Source organism: Pseudochaenichthys georgianus, chromosome 21 (genome assembly GCF_902827115.2).
Source record: "Pseudochaenichthys georgianus chromosome 21, fPseGeo1.2, whole genome shotgun sequence".
Taxonomy (NCBI): Eukaryota; Metazoa; Chordata; class Actinopteri; order Perciformes; family Channichthyidae; genus Pseudochaenichthys; species Pseudochaenichthys georgianus.
This window is the reverse complement of record NC_047523.1, coordinates 6858165-6877754: the sequence shown is the minus strand read 5'-3', so window position 1 is coordinate 6877754 and position 19590 is coordinate 6858165. Positions and strand designations below refer to the sequence as shown.

At 40.7% G+C, this 19590-nt stretch overlaps 1 protein-coding gene across 1 annotated transcript in view; it reads right to left on the bottom strand.

Annotated features, from left to right (window-relative positions):
* Positions 1-19590, bottom strand: part of cyp27a1.1 (cytochrome P450, family 27, subfamily A, polypeptide 1.1) — a 53265-nt gene that overhangs the window by 30963 nt on the left and 2712 nt on the right. Inside the window, exons 2-3 of the mRNA XM_034110442.1 lie at positions 11556-11737; positions 11117-11316 (exon numbers count right to left, since the gene is read on the bottom strand). Of these exons, the coding sequence (XP_033966333.1) occupies positions 11117-11316; positions 11556-11737 (382 nt within the window). The remainder of the gene's footprint in view (positions 1-11116; positions 11317-11555; positions 11738-19590) is intronic.

Below are 19590 nucleotides of genomic sequence, written 5' to 3'. Positions count from 1 at the left end.
ATGTTTGTGTGTCTGCGGTGTGTGTGTGTCTGCCTGTGGTGTAATTGTGTGTCTGTGGTATGTTGGTGTGTGTGTCTGTGGTATGTCTGTGTGTGTCTGCGGTGTGTGTGTCTGTTGTCTGTGATGTGTGTGTGTCTGCCTGTGGTGTAATTGTGTGTCTGTGGTGTGTATGTGTCTGCCTGTGGTGTAATTGTGTGTCTGTGGTATGTTGGTGTGTCTGTGGTGTGTATGTGTCTGCCTGTGGTGTAATTGTGTGTCTGTGGTATGTTGGTGTGTGTGTCTGTGGTATGTTGGTGTGTGTGTGTCTGCGGTGTGTGTGTCTGCCTGTGGTATAATTGTGTGTCTGTAATGTGTGTGTGTGTGTGTGTGTGTGTGTGTGTGTGTGTGTGTGTGTGTGTGTGTGTGTGTGTGTGTGTGTGTGTGTGTGTGTGTGTGTGTGTGTGTGTGTGTGTGTGTGTGTGTGTGTGTGTGTGTGTGTGTGTGTGTGTGTGTGTGTGTGTGTGTGTGTGTGTGTGTGTGTGTGTGTGTGTGTGTGTGTGTGTCTGTCTGTGTCTGGTCTGTGTGTCTGCGTGGCGTATAACTTTTTTTTTTTTTTAAATCATGTATATTACTTTTTTCTCAGGTACCTGGCAACCGGTGACTCGTACAGGACCATAGCATTCAGCTATCGGGTCGGGCATACAACAGTGGCTGTCATCGTGAAGGAGGTTGTGGGTGCCATCTGGACCACGCTGGTCGAGGAGACCATGCCGGTACCACAGACGGAGGACTGGAGAGCCATCTCTGCTGGGTTCCAGGAGCGCTGGAACTTTCCAAATTGCGTTGGTGCCATTGATGGGAAGCACGTGGTGATCCAGGCTCCGGCACATTCTGGGTCCCTCTACTTTAATTATAAGTCCACCCACTCCTTCACCCACACCTTCACCATCACCACCAGCCCGGAGGTAACAGAGTTGTGTGTGAAGGCCACCTGTGTGTTGCACAACTTCCTCCGCAGGAAGACAATAGGAAGGTCATCATGCACACCTGTCGTCGCAAAGTCGAGTGATGAAGCTCCAACCCTGCGCGATGCACCTATGATGGGCTCAAACAACGCCACACGCCGATCCATCCAACTGCGGGAGACCTTCTGCTCCTATCTGAATGAGGAGGGTGCAGTGTCATGGCAGCAGAACGTGGTGTAGGGTCACCATGGCTCTTCCAAACCAAAAGCTCTTTTAAGAGCTACCCATTTTCTTTAAAGAGCAAATATTCCAAATGAACCATTTTAAAATCAAACATTGCTAATAAACATGTTTCTTGAATTGATATTATTATATTATGATATGACTAACAACCTTTTTCTTTCAGCCCTGTTTTTACTGATAAACCACTCATAATTTCAATAGGTTTTCACTGACCAATTACAGAAGAAAGCACATTATATATACCGACATAGATGAAGCTTCTGGTATGTTGCAACTGACAAACCACATGAACAAGTGAAGACACAGTATAGCCATAACATACTTGAAATAATGTTTTATTTGGTGAATTTGAGTGAAGTGTGTGTGATGAGTGTAAAAAAATGTAATGTGGATCAGTATGTGTGACATTTTTTTTAAATTATACATTGTTCTCCTGGTCCACCTCAAAAATGAGCTGGTGTACCCCGAGGCGGACTCTTGCCCTCTGTGCCCTTGTCATCTGCCTCATGGTGGGCAAGAGGACAAAACTATTTCACATCCATGTCTGCGTTCTCAAATCATTGGTTTTCGAAAAAGGGAAGAGAAGAAAAAAAAGTATTATTCATGTGAATGTGGACAACGCCTTCTTCTGGATAGTAGTGCCGCTGCTTTCAGAGAGAAACCAGACGGTTGTTCTTCGGTCAAAAGGAAGAAGTTTATAAAGTTTATAAAGTTCACGTCAACTTTCTGAGACTTTAGAGTCAGAGAGGACAAGTTTAACTGGACGATAAATCAAGAAACATTAAGGAGTTTATTTTATATATGATGTGGCTACCTCCCCTGCTATTCTACCTGGTCGGCTACCTGGTGCTGGGGATCTCCGGGACCGGTGTCGCTCCCGACGCTGAACACCCACAAGACACACCTGCGCTTGATGTGTGGCCTACCCCAGGCACCATGGCTTCCCCGGATTTAGGAAGAGTTGTTGCCATGATGACAACCCCGCTGCTCGCGGAGGACCTTCTCTCATGGACGTCTCATCTACCCGGGGTTCTGCCGCGAGGACTACGCTGTCTATGGGCCCAGGGAGATGGGAGACTTTCCCCCTATGCAGCGCGCACTTGCGACGGCAAGCCGACCAGCCCAGCGAGGAGGACCTGGCTTCTAATTCTCCTACTCCTGATGTCGGGTAACGTGAAACCGAATCCAGGCCCAGAACTGTCTCAGCTGCAAACACCAGAGGAGTTTAGAACGAAAGACGGATTACGTCTTTTTCACCTTAATGTTCGCAGCATGATTAATAAAATGGACTCCATCAGAATATGGGCCGATTCGACTGACTCTGATATCATTGTCCTTTCTGAGACGTGGCTCAAAAAGTCGATTACAAATGATATGATAAATATAAAAGATTACAATGTCTTTAGAACAGACCGTGTGGGAAAAGGGGGCGGGGTTGCGATTTATGTTAAAAACCATTTAGACTGCACCTGCATCGAATCCCTAACAAAACCAAAATGCTTTGAACTCTCTGTAATTAAACTATTGCTCCCAAGTGGTTCAGACATTATAGTGATCGGATGCTACCGCCCGCCCGCTGCCTCAAGCGAAGCCACGAATATACTCTCCAATCTTCTCCATAACTGGACTAAATCCGAGATGGTTTTACTCGGAGAGCTAAACTGGGACTGGCAAACGGATTTACAAAACTCTTTCAAGGACACTTGTGACTCTCTCTGTTTGGTGCAACTAGTTAACTCGCCAACTCGGTTAAACCAAAAAGATTTAGAGAAGTCCACTTTGATTGATGTTATTCTTACAAACGCACCTCAGCGTTTCCCCGCAGTAGGCACGTTTTGTAATGATATAAGCGACCACTGCGCAATTGCTTGTGTGAGAACCTGTAAGATCCCTAAAGGAAAGCCACGTTTCATTCACAAGAGGCGATTCAAACATTTCGATGAGCAGGCGTTTCTACATGATGTTTTTAATAGTGATTTACACATTGTTTCACTTATGACCGATGTTGAGTTAGCATGGAATTATTTTAAATCCACCTTCTTGGCTATATGTGACAAGCATGCTCCTTTTAGGACATCTAGGATAAGCGGTAAAGACAACCCCTGGTTTAATGATTCTATATCCTCTCTCATTCGACAGAGAGACACTGCCTGGGCTAAAGCAAAGAAATCGAATATTCCATTAGATTGGAATCTGTATAGGACATTAAGAAACAAATGCACTAAGCTGATTAAAAACTCTAAATGTGCCTACTATCTTAATGCAATACATGACAATTTGAATAACCCTGCAAAGTTTTGGAAACTTGTTAAATCCTCCTCAGGTTCTATCACTCCAAACAGCCTTCCTGATCTCTTAAGGGTAAATCAGAGTGAAATCAAGGGCAAAATGGATATTGCAGACAGCTTTAATAATCATTTTATCTCTGCTGGCTCAATCTTTGATTCTAGCAACTCAGGGATGATCGCTGCAGAAGGAGAGCCAGGTCCTCCGCCACTTGACCCTGATCAACTGTTCACCTTTGCCCCCATCTTGACCTCTCAGGTTCACAAAGCTTTAATGAGCCTAGATGTAAAGAAATCTTCAGGCCCAGACAAGATAGAGCCGTTCTTCTTCAAAGTTGCTGCAGGTCTGATTGCAGAACCCATAACCTCTATTCTGAATCTCAGTCTTTATGCTGGTGAATTACCTAGCTCATGGAAGTCGGCCATGGTTCTCCCCTTGTTAAAGGGCGGAGACCCCTCTGACCTAAATAATTATCGCCCTATTTCCAGACTGTCTGTAATGGCCAAAGTCTTTGAATCTCTTGTAAACGAACAACTGAAAAAGTTTCTAACTGACCATAATATTCTTAGCGAGTCTCAGTCCGGCTTTAGATCAGGCCATAGTACTACTTCAGCGGCTATGCTAGTCTCAAATGACATCATTGAAGCACTAGACAAGAAAAAACACTGTGCAGCATTGTTTGTTGATCTGTCTAAAGCTTTTGATTCTGTGGATCATGCATTGCTACTGCAGAGGCTTGGCTGCATAGGTCTTGGCAAAATGGCTTTGAGCTGGTTTAAAAACTATCTATCTGAAAGAACTCAGTGTGTCTCAGTAGAAGATTATACCTCAGCTGCTCTTACTATAAACAAAGGTGTTCCACAAGGCTCTATTTTGGCCCCTGTCTTATTCTCCATCTTTATAAATGAACTAGGAAATGGGATAAACCCAGCACGGTTTCATTTATACGCCGATGATACAGTTGTTTATACAGTGGCTTCCTCTTTAACTCAGGCTATAGAGCTTCTACAGGATGCTTTTAATACACTGCAACACTCCTTGCTAAGGCTAAGACTGGTCCTTAATGCAAAAAAGACCAAGTACATGACCTTCTCTCGCTCTCAAGCTAATACAGCTGTCCCTCCGATTCTTACACTGGAAGGGACATGCCTTGACAAAGTAGCATCCTACAAATATCTGGGCATATGGATTGATGAAAAGATGGCCTTTGATGTTCATATTGGGAACCTACTGAGAAAACTTAGACCTAAACTGGGCTTTTTCTTTCGTTTAAGGAAATGTTTCCCGTCTGAAGCCAGGAAGAGAATTGTGCAGAGTTCCTTTCTGTCTGTATTAGACTATGGCGATGTGATCTATATGCATGCTTCTTCCTCCCTGCTTAAAAAGCTGGACTCTGCGTACCATACTGCTATACGTTTTGTAACGGGTGCAGGCTCTCGCACCCACCACTGCACTTTGTATCAGTCCTTAGGATGGTCCTCTCTGTACCAAAGAAGACAATCACACATGTTGATTTTTATCCTTAAGTCATTGCTAGGTAAGCTGCCCTTATATATCTCCAGACTTCTGTCATTTTATACTTGCTTTTTTAATACTAGACGAGCAGCAAATGGGATGCTTTTAAATGTTCCTTTGATGCAGTCAGAGCTTGGTAAAGCTGCATTCTCCCACTATGCTCCCTTTTTATGGAATACGCTGCAAGTAAAACTTTGTCTAGAGGCACTTCCTACTGTAAATGCTTTTAAAGGTATGCTACGGTTAGCCCTTCATGAAACATGTAACTGTTTTACCTGATGCTATTGCTGATGTGATTATGCTTCTTGCCACTGCACAAATGGCCTTCTGTATTTATATTTGAATTGTATGTTTTTTTTGTTTAATGCCTTTGTTTTATGTTGAAACTTGTTGTGTGCCGTGTTGGTCAGGACTCCCTGGAAGAAGAGATCTTGTATCTCAATGGGACATTCCTGGATAAATAAAGGATAAATTAAAATTAAAAAAGAGGCTCTTGAAGAATTGAAAGTCCTCGTCGTCCTCCTCCACCACTGGTGGGGTTGGCTGGGCAATTGGTCACAGAAGACAGCAGACTTCTTTCATCTTTTCTTGCAGACGTTCTCTAATGAAATTAAATGAAATAATAAAGTTAATAAATAATAAAGTGAATTTCGTTAATATACTAAATTATTCCTCCATTAATGAATGCTATTTTTATGCTACATTCCATGCTGGCTAAATATACTGTCTATGCTTGATAGCTGTGAATCAAATCAAGTTTTATTGATATAGCACATTTATAAACGATTTTTGGTCGAGCCAAAGTGCTGTACATATAATAAAATTAGCCTACAGTAGAGACACTTTACAGCAAATACAACAACACAGATTGTTCAGAATATCAGTATGAGAAAAACGACACCCTCTGCATGTATTATGTTATATTATATATTATGCTTATACTTATATTATATATAATATTTTTTTATTATTATATTAATATATATTATATGTTATGCTACATTACTAGCTGGCTAAATATACTGCCTATGCTTGATAGCTGTGCATGTATTATATGTTATGTTATATATTATACTTATAATATTTTTTTATTAATATATATGATATTGTAGTGCCGAGAGATATGGGAGTCGGAGGCGATCGAAGGTGGTCACCACAATATGCTATTATGCTACATTACTAGCTGTCTGTTCAATGCTAAAACGAAGTAAACTGGATATAAACTCTCCAAACAGTTGAAAACCTACCAGTTTCACCAACTGTCTACCAGTGTCACCAACTGTTTCACCAACTGCCACCTCCCGCCATGCCTGGTTCCTCCGGTTTAGGTCCCGGTAGGTGTACAGAGTACAGTCATACAAGACTGGGACATTTGCCACGGAAATGATTAATTTGTCCTCCATTTTCTGACATAAGGAAAATAGTCGAGACCTGCATACACGCGGTTTGATTGGTTGGTGCTTGTAATGACGGGAATTCAAAAACGGGATTTGATTGGCTGACGCCAGCTTCGAGCAAGCCTCGAGCCTCAAAAGTTGAACATTGTTGAACTTTTGACGCCGATAGACGCTCGCGAGGCTTGCAACGCCTTGCCATGCTACCCACAATGCAGTTCGGCGAATTTTGAAAATATCCTACGTCACCCCATTCAAATGAATGGGCGAAGCGTTGGAAGCATAGACTGTATATATAAATGGACGTAGGGTCCGTGACGTCACCCATAGGATTCTGCAGAGTTGCCGTGAAGCCCTTAGTAGGCGGAGTCGGCCACTAACGGCTCAACAGTGACGTCAGAGTTCAACTCCCGCCTTCTCCAAATAAGGGCAAAGAGGCGGAGCCGAGGCGGGACCTGCTGCCACCCAGCTGGAAGTTCCAGAGCTAGCTGAAGCTACCAAGCTAAGCTAACATGCTCCCCATCTGCACACTGCCGTCGCATTTTACGTTTCTAAGGTAAGCGGCCATGAAACTATTCAGCAAAACTATAAATAATAATCTAAGTTATTGAGTTTTTAGCATAATACTTCAGAATCTTAAAACCCCTTAACGTTTGTATGCAATTGTGCTAAATTCAACTCTGGAATCAAGCAAATATTAATATGTTTGCATGACATTAGTTATTTATATTTTGATATCACATACGTTTAATACATTTAAGTCAAGCTAAGGTACATGTGATGGTAGCTAGTTAGTGCTCTTACCTTTGAGGCCAACAGCATAATAACCAGACTGTATCATTAAAAATAAGTACCAGTTCTAGATCCTTGACTTTAGACAAACAATTCAAAAGACAAAATGTATTTAAAGACCAATCTTTATTTGAATGTGCCTCTTAACCTGATATATTAGTTATACAGTAATAGTATTGACAATCTAAAAAAAATGAGCAACTCAACAGTCAACTTTATGTTTCTTATTGTCTAAAGCATTTATTATTTTCATTTCCCCCCTCTGGTGTCCAGAGGGCTGCAGAGACTTCAGGGAGAAACCTCCGTGTGATGGACGTCCTGTCTGTTGGTGTGGAGAGGACTGAGGGTCTTTCCTCAGCGAGGAGGACCAGGGCTGATGAAGGAGCCCATGCTGGGCAAAGCTGACACCAACTGCACAGGCCTAGTCTGTCACTTTATTTGACTAAATGTGTTTACTTATACATTTCATAGGTTTACACCTTCTGTCCATATGTGCTTTTTATTTAAAACATTTGATTAACTTTTGGTTCACATTTCAATAAACTGTATTTGTATTTGCTCTCCTTTTGTCCATTATTCTTACTGAAAATGTTAGATTACACATTCACATCTGACTGAAGATTGGCCCCATTTATTTGTGACGTTGCAAACTCTGCGGTACAAGGCACAAGTGATGTGAAGCTCATAAAGTGAGGCAAATAGAAATAATCAGCTGATGGAGTGTAGATGTGGAAATAGCTGCATTCGATCAGCTGACTGTTTTTACAATAAAAGTTGTTTATAGTGAATGTCCTGTACTGGTCTTAACATCTCATAGCATCAGCTTTTAATGATCCTCTTGGATGTTCTTCTTGACCCTCAGAGAAGGAGAACATGTCGTGTCTTTCAGGCATGTCCTTTCCTAACAAAAATGACAAGAAACATAAAACATATTATTGCAGAACAAGTGTGTTATTTATGAAAGCGGTGTGTTTGTGTGTTTAGGGGCTGTAGATATCATTATTTTGTAATTGTAATGTTTTTTTTTTATTTAAACAATGAGCTACAAAGACAATCAGATTATGAATGAACAGTATGATGTTCATCAACATTGAAATATATGTTATTATCAAAATAATATTTAACTGTTATCAAAACGTAGTGCAACTGTAGAAGCTTGCTATGTTGTCTCACTGAAAGAATCACTTTTACCACGTTTTTACAGACAATATTGAGAGATACATCTTTGCCTTCAATACATTACATTAGAAAGCTGACAAAGTCATATTGCTAAATATCTAAATGTAACTTTTTGCATGGAAAAACCCCTCAACTTAAATGATGTGTAGGTGATCTAGTATTTAGTATTGTTTATTGGAATACATATCAGTGTATTCAAGTCAATACTTCATTCATTTAAACCAATATCTTTCTTGATTCTTTGTACAGTATGAAAAAAGAGTCTTTGTACCTGTGCTGAAGTTCACTGCTGTGAGGAGTCCAGTTCTGTCTCTCACTCTCTGGTCCAGCCTGTCTGCATCACCTGGACACCTTAAACAAACAGATATATATGTAAAGTACCATGTGTACAAACAATATAACTGATTCTCTTCCGTTGGACATGTTGGATTGTGTATTGTCCGAGTCAGGGTCCTTTTTATTTTACTGTAACTTTGGAAGTTGTGTTACCAATGCTTACTGTTTATTTGATACCCATTTGGTAATGCAATTAATAAAAACAACAAGGTTTTGGTTCGTTCTTCAGATGACTGTGACGTTAAGGTGTAAGCTCAATAATGCTCCAGCTCAATCAACCATATTGTAATATCTAAGTAATCATCTTGAAATATGACATTAATAATTGTAATATACACACATCTTATTGCGAGGTTGATTTCACATAACTACTTCGACATTAACTTGTCTACATACTTGAGCATAGCCAATTTAAATTAACCTTAGCGATGCATACAGTTCCTCCTACATAATAAAATATCTCTAAGTTACAAGGATGTAACCTTATTTTATCAACCTCAAACAGAAGCCGTTTGTTCAACAGTATTATCCCACTTAACACTTGTCTATTTCGTTTTAACCTTTATATATACAGTCTATGATTTTAACTTGGAGGGTATGATTACAATCGTTAGCACCGATGTAGCTACCACTAGCTTACATGCTAACCCAAGCCTTACCATTCATTACGTAGCTGATTAAAATCATTAACACATAAATAAAGCACTCGAATTTCACTTACCGCATTCATGCACCGTCTGTTTTAACCGCAGAGCGAGTCACAATAGTCCGATATATAAGCATGAAGAACAAACAACCACGGCCGGCTTCAAGTTGTGTTTCCTGGATGAGCTGAGCAGGCAGAGTCCCTGTAGCTAGCTTCACGGAGCAGCTAGCAGAGAGACAAGAAGCTAACAGCGGCAGGCACTTGACAGAGCCGTCACTCAACGTGACCACGCCCTAATTTATGCACACACTTTAAGACCTAATATAAATAAAAGGGTCACGTTAGAAAACAATTCACTCTCAGATCCATAATCATGAAGGTGGAATCTAACTATATCGATAATAAAATGTATGGAGCCAGGGAGAGAAACATGTTTTTTTCTGCTGTAAAGTTGGGCATTTTAACATGGGGGTCTATGGAAATTGCTCCTTTCTGCAGCCATCGCCTATCGGCCAATATATGAACTGCAGTGTGTGACACTTCCGTATTGGCTTCCCGGCTCTTCCCCAGAATTTTCCGCTTGGTTGGAAGCCTTTTTTGACGCCTGTAGTGTGTACGGGCCGTTAGACTGCGCTGGACTGCCGCATAGCCAGGACCGGAAGCAGCAGCCACTCTGGTGGCTACCATTAGCAGCTAACTGTTGCTCTGCGATTTTTACATTAAAATGGTATTATGGATTATAAATTAAATAATTTTTGTATACAGAGATGTTAAAAACCTATGGATTAACCGATTCAGCCGCGTTTTTTTGCCATTGAACACGTCTTTTGATCAGATTGACAGCTACGGTGAGACATCTCCCCTAGAAGCTATATAAAGGTACGTGTTGTGATGTATGTGTTTGCTTCCCCTGTCCGAGTTCGGATCACTCAGTGATGATACTATATACCTAAATAATCTGTGGAACCTCAGCTTTAATCGGATATCTTGTATGTGCAGCTACGATAAGTAATAAGGGTACTTTTATCTTGAGTTCTGTGCCAAAGTGCGTTAGCATTTTTCGCTCAGGGGTCATTTAGATGCTTCTTATGAGACTTGTGTTTTGTTAAAAATGTTTTTTATCGTCAGTTAGCTGAGATTATTTCCGTTAATCTGGTATAACACATTAATAGGTTCTTAAATATTAAGATCCCCTGAGACTCCCTATCTCTCGGCACTACAGTAGGCTATTTGGCTAATTCAAGATCTCAAGATTTTTCATGTTTTATGACTTCGACATAAAATATGTCAGTAAATACCCCACTGGGGAACGCCTGAGGCTTTAATGTGTCTTCAAATCAGCGGCTGCTAACAAGTTGATAAAAGAGACAACTAAATGTTAACAAGCCAAACATTAGCCACCTTTAGCCTAGCTTGGTGACATAAAGTCCAGCAACCACAATGCAGCATGTTTATAGCATTATATTAACTTTTTACTTCAGTCAATTGCATTACCCTTAAACAATTATACAATTGTTGGTAATTTGAGGAGATAATCCTGCTTATTTTCTTTATTCCAAATTCCAATGGAAAAAACCCATTGGCTTTTTGTCAAGGGAGCCCTTGTTATGCTATCTTCCGGGTCATCCTACACAAACCTGTCATCACTGCACCACCCTAAAGGAGGATTACTAAATTAAATAAACATGCACCCTTACACATTACATTGCATTTAGCTAACGCTTTTATCCAAAACACTAAACAGCTTTAGTTTAGCATTAACTACCAAGTTCCCTACATACCCTCCAGTGAGAATCGATAGAACTCATTGGCCATGTCAGGCACCAAGTCTTCTTCGGGGCTGCACTGACGGAGGTAGGAGAGCCTCTTGATGAAGTCTGTAACCACGTCATTGATAGCATCCCCATACTGTGTGGATTCCTTCGGATGCAGCATGCGTTTGTTCAGCATCACCCTCAGGTTATACCACCTCTCCCCCTCCCTAGGGACACAAATACAGTCACCAGGACTCAATCACAGCAGCTTTGATTAATATTGCTTACATTTATCAAGTTATACTATATCTGGTGAAAAATGTATGGTTTTCATTCAGATATATAGTCTGTATATTTGCAGAATTAACTGATATTTCATAGGGACCAAATTAAAAACAATGCTTCCAAATCCAGTGGTCGTAAGGAAATGTGAATGAAGCATTGCAACAGTTTTTAAAAGTCTTACTCTGTGAAAGGCCCATAGCCGTATCCCCTCATATCCCGATATTCCTTCCACGCGGACAGGTCTCCTCGGGTGGGGAACTTCTCGTCGTTCCTCAGCACTTCCTCCAGCAGCTGTGGAGTGTTCACTGACACGCTCTTCTTTCCCTCTCTATATATGGGCCCATATTGCTGCTTGTTATAGATCTGATGGTGGGCAAAGTGATGCAAAAAAGATGAGTGAACAGAGAAACCTGTGTGTAACCTGATTTGATTTGATAAGCAGAGGTAATCCTTTAGGAGCTAAGGAGAAACGAATAAAAGTCAGCGCTGAACAGAACAACAGAAAAAAAGGACATAAATCTAATGAACTCTGAGCTGAATTCCAATTGTCATATTAAGACAATTACTTGTCGTCTGCATACTACCACCTGAAGGATATAATGTATCTAGGAGTAAAGGACTAATGTCAAAGCAGGATTTGGAGTCTGGATCTTCAGTAGATTCGACTACTGTAATGGTGTCTTCACAGGTCTCACTAAACAATCTATCAGATGGCTGAAGCTGATTCAGAACGCTGCTGCTCGAGTCCTCACTAACACTAAGAAAGTGGATCACATCACTCCTGTTCTGAGGTCTTTACACTGGCTTCCTGTCCGTCAAATAATTAGGGCCTGAGCACGTAGTGCAAAGACCTATTGAAATCGTCAGTATTATTATTCTTCTGTTACCGGTTCTGCACTTTCGACCTGTTTTTGAGGGGGTTACGACACTATTCATGTAGCGACATTTGGCAACGCCGCCAGGACCGGTGAAAATGTTAACATTCTGGATTCGATGGGAGAACATTTTTCAACTTGCTCTCTAGCGCCACCTGTGTAAATTCAGTGTTTCGAAAAATGTACAAAGTCGCAGCGTAAGTCTGACGGACCTGACATTTTGCACACTTATCCGGGTGGAGCAGCTCTACATATTATCCTCTCATATCCCGAAGCTCCGCCTACTTTGATTTTTTTTAATTAGCATAATGTGAAAAACATTGAAATATTAACTTAAATTCCAATTTCTTGATTTTCCAAACCAAACTTAGTGCACAGCATCAATGGAGGGGAAGACACATTACCGTACAAAATGAGCACGAGGTGTGGAAAAATGTGGCCGACATCAATCAAAACGTATTAGCAAAAGGGTGTGGCCTACACATAAATGCTCACAATTCATCCAAAATGTATTCAAATATCACAGATTTCGGTGGATAGGTTCAGTGTGTCTTGGGGAATAGGCACAACAAACAATGTTCATTTCGAACAATAGGGGGCGCCAAAAACACAACTAATTTATATCTCAAGAACCGATGGACTAAAAAAATATATATTGTCATACACATACTGGCAGGGTGAGTATAAACTGAGATTTAAAGGGTCGCAACCAATGAAAAATGTGGGCGTGTCCTATTCAGTTTTTTCTCGAAATCGAAGGGTTAAAAAATGTACCGAGCCATAAGTAGGGGAGAAAATGAGTTACGGCCTTTAAATTCGGAACGCATGTCACAGCCCACAAGCTTTTCCAGACTGTAGAAAAAAATCGGACGTTTTAGCAAATATGTCTCAGTAGCGCCCCCTATTGTGCGGTAGTCAAATATAGTTTCTTCGAACTACCCGAAACTTGGCACAGAGATTCCTCATGAAAATGCGGACATATTTCAAAATGGCTTCGATTATCTCCGCCCCCCATGAAGTCGGCCATTTTGAAATATGTCCATTTTAAGCGCATTTTTGCATACTTGTCCTAGGAAAATGATCGGAAAAATTTCAAACCAGGACAAGATCAGCCCATATCCAATGTGATGCTAAATTGCGAATGAATAGTCGACTTCTCAAACGGGGAGCTCGTAAGCTAACGGAACATGTACCAATGTTGACGATTTAAATGCCACAAAATCGCTAAAATTACTTTCGGACGCAAAACTTGGAACACACGTCACAACCCACGTCTTTTTCCAGACATTTTTGTACACCAGCTCAGTAGCGCCCCCTATTGTGCGATAGTCACATATAGTTTCTCCAAACTACCCCAATCTTGCCACAGACATTACTGATGGAATTGCGGACATATTTCAAAATAGCTTCCATTAGCCCCGCCCCCCAGAAAGTCGGCCATTTTGAAAAATCTGTGTTATTCATAAAATAGTTGCTAGCTCAATCGGGGCGAACGTAAGCTAACAGAGAATGTACCATTTTTGACGATTTACATGTCTCAAATGACTCCAAACTACTCGCATATAGTTTTCCAGATATTCACGAAACGCTGTATACACATTACTATTATGATGGCACACAAATTTACCAGCAACAGCTCTGCTTATTAATTTCCCACATTAACCATAAACACCCAATACATATAAAACTCCTAAACAATGTAGCCTATGGTGAAATGTTTTCCATCTTTGTTTTTCTATCTACGACTACAAACAGTATATCCACTACAAGCACAACAGTAACACATCTTTCTATGCAATACAATATAACAGTATGTGTTCACAGCCAATCCATGATTTAATGAGTATTTCCTTTGTGCCAAGAGCTGATTTAGTATATTGCATCAACGACCTTTTCAATTAAATTGACAATTCTTTTGTGTAATTAATAGTGTGTGAAACCAGGCAGAGTGAGTGACATGGTGTTCATTTCCACTATGCCAAAGCAGTTTACAGTTGCTGACGGTGTAAGGTAATATATATTGTCCTAAGTAATTGTATGTAGCTGTGTTCAAAGGAGTACACGTTACAAGGCCGTGCGGGGGGAGCTGCCAGACCCAGATGTCCTCAAAGTCAGCGAGGTATACAAGGACCTCTCAGCAGACATCTCACCACGAAAAAAAAACGAATGGCTCACTACTCAACTCAATCTTGTGCACAGAGCCTATAGAACACATAATTTAAACCAGCAGGATGTAAACAGAGGAGAACAGCCGGTCTGATTTAGTGCCATGTGATTATCCTGTAATGAGTAACATACACAGTGTTGATCGACTATATAAACAGTTCATTTATTGTCTCGATACATGTGTTGTGTAAGACATCTGAATCAATTTGATACGTCAATATTAAATGTACCTTTATTTTGAAAAACTTTATTGTGAATGACAAACCGGATGTCACATTTCCGGTATTTCCGGTTTAGGGAGAGACTTAATTCAGGTAGCTTGCCTTGGCTGTCTGTGTGCGCGGAGGTTTTGTCGTCAACAGACTCATTAAACTACCCACTTCTCGGTACATAGAAACCCTGCTCCACGGTCAAACGTGAGTAATATCGCAATTGGTGTGTTATACTGAAATGTGTTGACCTATACTTTATACTTTATTTATATATATGTATGCTTTTCATTGGAACATGCGGTGGGTGTGTGCAGTGCTAATGCTAATACATAGCGCCACTTGTTTTGATGTACGTTTTTGTTGGTAACCTCGCTAGTTTGTATCTTTTAGTGTTGAGGTGGGCACCGTTAGATTATGTGTCTCCTTGCGGTCATAAACAATGTGTTGGATGTGGAGCTAGGATAAGTAATAAGGGAGCTAGGAGTGATTTTCGGTGCAGTAATAGGTTAGCATTTTTCGCTCGGGGCTAATTCAGAGGCTCACTGTTAGCATTGTGTGTTTTTTGTGAACAAATAAATGAAAAAGATCAGTTAAATTAGTTTTTTTCCCGTTCTATGGATATAAAATATTCATAGTTTATTAAATATTAAGCTTCCTTAGACGTTGTTTCCTGAAAATGACGCGATTACGGGTCCGTGGGGCCTAAGACGATAACAGAGTATGTTTTATTTTTATTTGGACAGTTGTATTTGGATGGAATGAATACCTATAGTGATAATGAATACCTATAGTGATAATACAAAGTAATACAATGATTTGTACAGTGAAAACGTTCAAATGGAACTGATGGTTCCCAAATTACCCATAGGTGAGGTGGACTTTATTTTTCTAAACATCTCTTAAAAAGGTCAAATTTCACTTGTTTTGCATCAATCTTGATACAGGGTACTTATTATATGTTATAGTTTGGATTCCTAAAGCTTTTAGTCTACTAAACTCATCATTCAAGGGTGGTTTTCACTATAAGTAATGTTTTTTTTTTAGGCGGACATTAGAATTGACATGTTTTTACTATGTTCCACCTCAATTTACTTTAAAATAAAAACATCTCTATCGTACGGTGGCCCTGAAGTGCAAGAAAACACAGCATTTCACAAAACACAACAGAATTTCACAAAACACAACAGCATTTCACAAAACACAACAGCATTTCACAAAACGCCACAGCATTTCACAAATCGCCACAGCATTTCAGAAAACACAACAGCATTTCACAAAACGCCGCAGCATTTCACAAAACACCACAGCATTTCACAAAACGCCACAGCATTTCACAAAACACCGCAGCATTTCACAAAACACTGCAGCATTTCACATTGGACGGAAAGGGTATTCCTTAGGGAGAACACATATTGTTTGTGATATTGTTTGTGGACAGAGCCAGCCAGAGAAGCACTGCTGTGATTGGTTGTTTTTGCTGCCAATCAAGAAATGACTTCGTGATTGGACCAAGACATCAGCCGTTAGCTGTTAGCACACACTCAGAGCTCACAGCTCCTCATATCTGTTCAGAAACTGGACAAAAGTTAAAGATATGCAAAACACAGACTGTCTATGTCATGGTGAATACAGTCGCTGCTTTATTTATGTCTGTATGATGTTGTTGTGAGCGTGGACGGAGCAGCTATAGGTTAGTTTAGCCTGATCGATCTGATTCCGATAGGATTTACATGGAGATCCGGCCCGCCCCCTCTCCAGCGTCACAGGAGTAAACACAGAATTAATGCTTTATTAATTCATGGTTTTTAAGGGGCTTATCTCCATGTAAATACTATGGTAGACTACCCAGTTACTAAATCAGCCTACTATCACCTAAAGAACATATCTAGGATTAAAAGACTAATGTCACAGCAGGATTTGGAAAAACTTGTCCATGCCTTTATCTTCAGTAGACTCGACTACTGCAATGGTGTCTTCACAGGTCTCACTAAAAAATCTATTAGAAAGCTGCAGCTGATTCAGAACGCCGCTGCTCGAGTCCTCACTAACACTAAGAAAGTGGATCACATCACTCCTGTTCTGAAGTCTTTACACTGGCTTCCTGTGTGTCAAAGAATAGATTTCAAAATACTGCTGCTGGTTTATAAAGCACTGAATGGTTTAGGCCCAAAATACATTACTGACCTCATGCTAAACTATGAACCATCCAGATCTCTCAGGTCTTCAGGGACTGGTCAGCGTTCTGTCCCCAGAGTCAGAACTAAACATGGAGAAGCAGCGTTCAGTTATTATGCTCCAAATATCTGGAACAAACTCCCAGAAACCTGCAGGTCCGCTGAAACTCTGACTACTTTTAAATCCAGGCTGAAGACTTTTCTTTTTGTCGCTGCTTTTAATTGAACTATTCATATCTTAAACTGCACTGTAACTTTTATCCATGTACTTTTTCTTGTAATGTTTAATTGAACTATTTATATTTTAGACTGCACTGTAACTTTCATCCATGTATTTTTCCTTAATATTTATTTGATTAGCTTTTCTTTTTTAATGCTTAATGTCTTTCATTTTTTTTTTTGTAAAGCACTTTGAATTGCCTTGAGTTGAAAAGTGCTCTATAAATAAACTTGCCTTGCCTTACCCAATATTCGCATCGCTCTAATCGCTTGAGTTTCACCGCGGCTGTCAGCTGTGTTTGCTCCTGTCATTCAAACAAGACGCGCTGGAGAGGGGGCAGGAAGTATCTCCATGTAAATCCTATAGGAGATACCAACTACAACAAAATGAACATATTTGACAGTGATTTAATTGTAATACACATTTCAAAGTGATGCCGAAGTAACTAATACTGATAACGGTTAGTAAAAACCATGAATGAATTAATGCTTTGACAAGTCTGCAGACAAGACGGCAGGCGAAAAGCTTTTAAAATACGTGTTTTCAGAATGGAATCGGATCCATCAGGCTAAACTAACCTGTAGCTGTTCCGTCCACACTCACAACAACGTCATACAGACATAAATAAAGCAGCGACTGTATTCGCCATCTGTGGTTTGTACATATTTAACTTTTGTCCAGTTTCTGAACAGATATGAGGAGCTGTGAGCTCTGAGTGTGTGCTAACGGCTGATGTGTTGGGAGGGACCGGTTGGGACATATTGCGCTGTCGGACGTTGACCAATCACGAAGCGTCATTTCTTCACTGGCAGCAAAAACAACCAATCACAGCAGTGCTGTCTGGCTGGCTCTGTCCAATCATAAACAAGAAGTGTTCTCCCTACGGAATACCCTTTCCGTCCAATGTGAAATGCTGTGGTGTTTTCTGAAATGCTGCGGCGTTTTGTGAAATGCTGTAGCGTTTTGTGAAATGCTGTTGTGTTTTCATTTTAAGTCATACGCTAATATTAACCAATACACAGCTTAAATTATTACTTTACTTACCTTGACCACATAACAGCTGTATTGAAGGTTTGCTTTTTGATCAATAAACACAACAACAAAAAGCAAACTCCACTGCTATGGAACATACATGGCCTAATATCAAGAGGAGATGCGTTTATTGAGTAAACAAACAGTCAAGGGCAGAACGTCTGCACAACCCACTGCACCGCACGCCACGGTTAACCTGTTAAGCCGGCGGGGACCCTGTTTTTTTTTTCCACAACACTGTGTCTCAGAGCATCTTAATATTTAAAAACCTATTAATGTGTTATACCAGATTAAAGAGAAGAATCTCAGCTAACTGACGATAAGAACTATTTTTACCGAAACAAAACAAAAGTCTCAAAAGAAGCGTTAGCATTAGCCCTTAGCTAAAACGGGCAGATGCTACTTCCGGTGCTAACTAGCAACTACCATAAGGCAAGGGTTCAGTTGGATCACATAATGTAACGCAGTAACGCACCCATTTCAATCACAGTAACTATAACGGCGTTAATTAATGGGAATAGGTAACTAGTAACGCCATTAGTTACCGCAATAAGTAGTTGCATATAACTGTGTTGTGCACACTCCCGTTCCGTTGGAGGCAGTAATGCACCTGCAACCTGGTTAGCCAACCACCAAAAAACACCAAAGGACACGAAGAAGAATACAGACTTCAGGGAGTGGCTTAAGTCAGGTAGCGCTTTCCCTGTGCAGGTCAGATTTGCATTCACTTGCTGCCTCACCCCCACCAATAACACAATCATCGAGCTATCCGCGTGTCCACGGCACGTAGGCTACGGCCAGATAACGTCAGTCATCGAAGTGAATAGAAACCCTTCTTTGCAGTGTAAAACGTGAGTAATATATTGCCAATTGTGTATTGCATTGATGTGTGCAAGTGCTATGACGGCCATTGACATTGTGTGTTAGTATTGCAACACGTGGGTGTGTGCAGTGCTATTGCTACCTCAGCTAACCACGCATGCTTAGCTGGGCGACGTTTCTACAGGCCAACTTTATACAACAGCCACTGCTATTACTCATGCTGATATGGGGGCCTTTTAAGCCAAAGTGATGAACAACATATGGCTTGCTTGGTGTAGTGATTGTGGACGTGGGGGAACGCCGCCCCCCCCCCTCTTACTAGTGATGTGTCGGTCGTGAACGAGCCGGGTCAAAGAGCCGGCTCTTTTAAGTGAACGACGGGAGCCGGTGTTATGCCGCAGATAGAAGCCTTGCAAACATTGACGCCCTGTTCGCGGGGACGTGCAAACGTCACGTCATCGCCTGTATTGACTGTTTGTCTAGTTAGTGCGAATGCTGTTTACATAGTATAGTACTTCAAAACTTTATTCTTCCCCTTATTATTTCAGCCAATACTTTGGCTCTCCATAACTTCAGCTTACTTTCAGCTACAGAAACCATTCAAATATTAAACTATTCAACCTTTTCAGCAATTGATAAGAAACCTTCAACTTTTTCAAAAATATTTCATACTTTTTGAAATATTCAGCTTTTTAAACTATTTTTTTAACATTGA